At 35.2% G+C, this 3,430-nt stretch overlaps 1 protein-coding gene across 1 annotated transcript; it reads left to right on the forward strand.

Moving 5' to 3' along the window:
- Positions 1-371: 371 nt before the first annotated feature.
- On the forward strand, positions 372-1,929 carry LOC141806758 (interferon-inducible GTPase 5-like). Its single transcript, XM_074692429.1, has 2 exons — positions 372-942; positions 1,307-1,929. The coding sequence occupies exons 1-2, from the start codon at positions 372-374 to the stop codon at positions 1,927-1,929; spliced, it is 1,194 nt and encodes a 397-aa protein (XP_074548530.1).
- Positions 1,930-3,430: the final 1,501 nt, after the last annotated feature.

Below are 3,430 nucleotides of genomic sequence, written 5' to 3' on the forward strand. Positions count from 1 at the left end.
TTATATTTTTTTTACAGTTTATATTTTCTGCAGAATTTCAAAAAAGACATGAAGATCAAAGTGATGTTGATGATATTCTCTTGTTTTCTGTGGTTTGTTAGACATGTTGCAACATCCCTTTAGATACCCTCTGAAACTTGAGAACCTGATGATTATGCTGTTTTTTTATTTGTTGGACTGGACAGATGGTTTAAAAATACCAATCATTTGAAAAAAGGTGGGATTGGGATTCTGAGGGTGTCTGTGCTACCACCTACTAATACTTTATTCTGTAGTAGTCTGATATCTGTTGATGAAATATTTTGCTTTTTGCCGCAATTAATGAGAATAAACTGGAAACTTTTTTCTACTTACAGTTTCCACAAAGCATCATGGGAAATCAGATTTCAAGAAAATCACTTGAAGATGAAGTTAAAGCAGCTTTCGTGAAAAATAAAGAAGCCCTGGCTGCTGCAAAGATCCAGGACTACTTAGACAAAGAAAAAAACATTGCTCTCAATATTGCCATCACAGGAGAGTCTGGCTCTGGTAAATCCACCTTTGTTAACGCCATCAGAGGAGTAGATGATGATGATGAGAAAGCTGCTCCTACTGGTGTTGTAGAAACAACAGAGGTGGTCAGAGATTACCCCCATCCAGACTTTTCCAATGTCACCCTGTGGGATCTCCCTGGTGTTGGCACCATGAAGTTTCCAGCTGCAGAGTATCTGAAGAAGGTTGGGTTTGAGAGGTTTGACTTCTTCATCATCGTCTCAGCTGATCGTTTCAGAGAAAATGACGTGAAGCTGGCCAAGGAGATTCGGAAGATGAAGAAGAAGTTCTACTTTGTTCGCTCGAAGATCGACCAGGATGTAAGCAATGAGAAAATCAGAACTGAGAAAAGTATAAGGTACTTCAGTGAAGAAGGGACCCTTGGACAAATCAAGGATAACTGCACTCAGGGTAACTGACTCAGTGTTTTACTTTGTAACTTAATGAACTTACAGCCTAAAGCACCAGACTCAAGAATATTTATAAAATAAATACACTTGGTAATCCTGAACAGTCAAATATAAATCAAAAACTATGCACAGTTCCTGTTTAAACTAAATGAAGTGTGAGGGTAGAGACAGTGCAGAGTTAAATTCTATCAAATTAATGTTGTTCTCGTTTCTGTGTTTCAATGCACATAAATATTATAAACAGAGAGGTTTGATGAGACACTAGACCACAGACTAGAACCTGGTATTGCTTTTAGCAGTTCTCCAAGAGAAGAAAAGTTATGTTGTAAAATAATCTTTACTGTATTTTGTATTTTTTGTTGCAGGTCTTCGGAAACAAGGTTTTCAGTCCCCTCAGGTCTTCCTGGTCTCCAGCCATAAGCCTCACCTCTATGATTTCCCTGACCTTTTGAGGACCCTGGAGAGAGAACTTCCTGAACACAAAAAAAACGCCTTCCTGTTAGCCATGCCCAACACCAGCCAGGAGATGATCGACAGAAAAAAAAAAGCCTTTAAGTCCAAAATTAAATATGTTGCTACTCTCTCTGCAGCTGTCGCAGCTGTCGCAGTTCCTGGTCTTTCTGTTGCTGTTGATTTAGCCCTGCTGGTTGGTGTTGTTACTCGGTATGTGTCCGGGTTTGGTCTTAACATCTCCTCACTAAAGAGACTGTCCAACTACACCGGTGTTTATATTGAGGACTTGAAGGAAGTCATTGTGTCACCACTTGCAGCAACAAAAATAACTCCTGAACTCGTTTTAAAAACAATGTCTCAAACTGCTATCCTCCCTGCTCTACTGATTGCAGAGGAAGGGTCCAAATTCATTCCCGTATTCGGTATCCCAGTATCAATGGCCCTCTCTTTTACCTTTACCTACAAGGCTCTCAACCTTTTCCTCAATGACCTCTCTGAGGATGCAAAAAGAGTACTCCAGAAAGTGCTGGTTTGAACAGCAGAGAGTGATACTGATGTTCTACAGGTGATGGTGACCCAATCTAACCAAGGTTTGCCAGGCTGCAGAATGTACATAAAATAATTATTACTTCATATATATATATATATATATATATATATATATATATATATATATATATATATATATATATATATATATATATATATATATATATATATACTTCACGGAAGAATAATTTTAGTTATAGCTTTTCTCATGTTTTTTTTATTTGTAATACTTTTTTAAATGACTTATTACAAATATGTTTATAATGGCTAAACAACCTTAGACTCAAATAACATGGAAACATACATTTGTCTTGTCTCTAGACTTTTTTTTTTTTTTTTTTGATTATTTGGAACATTTGATTATAAAACAAAAAAAGGGAACTAAAATATTTTTTTTTTGTCATTGTTTGTTTTTTGCTCCCAGTACATGTGTTATACATGAAGAAGCCTTCAAATAAAATTGTCACAATGAGCTGAATATGGCATTTTGAATTTTACTTACATGTATGTTGATGTCAAAGAGTGTCATGGTTTCTCTTTTACATGTTTTACATTGAAATAAAGAGAAGAAGAATATATTTTCTTCTTATCTCTAACTTAACGTTTGTGTTTCTTCTGTGGTTACCAAATAACATTATTCTAGTTTTGTTTGAGTTCAATGATAGTTTGTTTTTATCAAACCATAATTTGATTATTTTCACTTCTGTAGCAATGTAATTCAGTAATGTTTCCAAGTTCTTTCTAGAGCAGAAAATACGTGTATCATAAGCAAATAATATCAATTTCAATTAACGTGATACATTTGAAGAATTTGGGGCCCAACACTGACCCCTGGGGTCACCACACGACATATCTAAAAACAAGAAACAAAATGTATCAAATTTTACAAACTGTTCTTCCTCCCTTAATTAGCTCCTTTCCCAACTCCCCTAATCTCATACTGTTCTAGTTATGTTGAAATGCTGACTCAGCATTTCAACATATTGTTATCCTGTGACTTTATTATGTTGAAATGCTGATTCAGCATTTCAACATATTGTTATCCTACTTTATTATTCCAGGTTCTTCTTCTTCTTCTTCTTCTTCTTCTTATTCTTCCGTACGTTTTTTGGCTCTTTTCACAGCCTTCAAATTTTGTCCGATTTTCACCGTTCAACTTTTAAACTATTCAGCTTGTTTAGGACATGTGTGCTATATCTTTTCACTTTTCTAACTATTAAACTTTTTGATTTATTCAGCTTTTTCCAAAAAAATTTCTCTATGTTAAACAGATGGGAAATGTCAGCTCCTTCCTTTAAATCTCCTTCAACTTTAACAAGCTCTAACTTCAGCTTACTTCCACTTACAGACTTCAATTAAACTTTAAAATGTTCAGCTATCTTTCCTCTCTTCAGGTTTTTATCTGCCCTTAAACAGCTTTTACTGTTTTTGAGATTTCACTCTTCAAGCAACATAAACTTTTCCCACTTTGCCCTAAAATCGAGGCT

The sequence above is a fragment of the Halichoeres trimaculatus genome, unplaced genomic scaffold (genome assembly GCF_033239565.1).
Source record: "Halichoeres trimaculatus isolate MK-OKI-2021-1 unplaced genomic scaffold, fHalTri1.1 fHalTri1_scaffold_17, whole genome shotgun sequence".
Lineage (NCBI taxonomy): Eukaryota > Metazoa > Chordata > Actinopteri > Labriformes > Labridae > Halichoeres > Halichoeres trimaculatus.

Bases quoted from the DNA above. Each gene is read 5' to 3' on its own strand.
- LOC141806758 (XM_074692429.1), top strand. From the start codon at position 372: ATGGGAAATCAGATTTCAAGAAAATCACTTGAAGATGAAGTTAAAGCA. The intron at 943-1,306 runs GTAACTGACTCA...TTTTTGTTGCAG, and splicing joins CAAGGATAACTGCACTCAGG to GTCTTCGGAAACAAGGTTTT.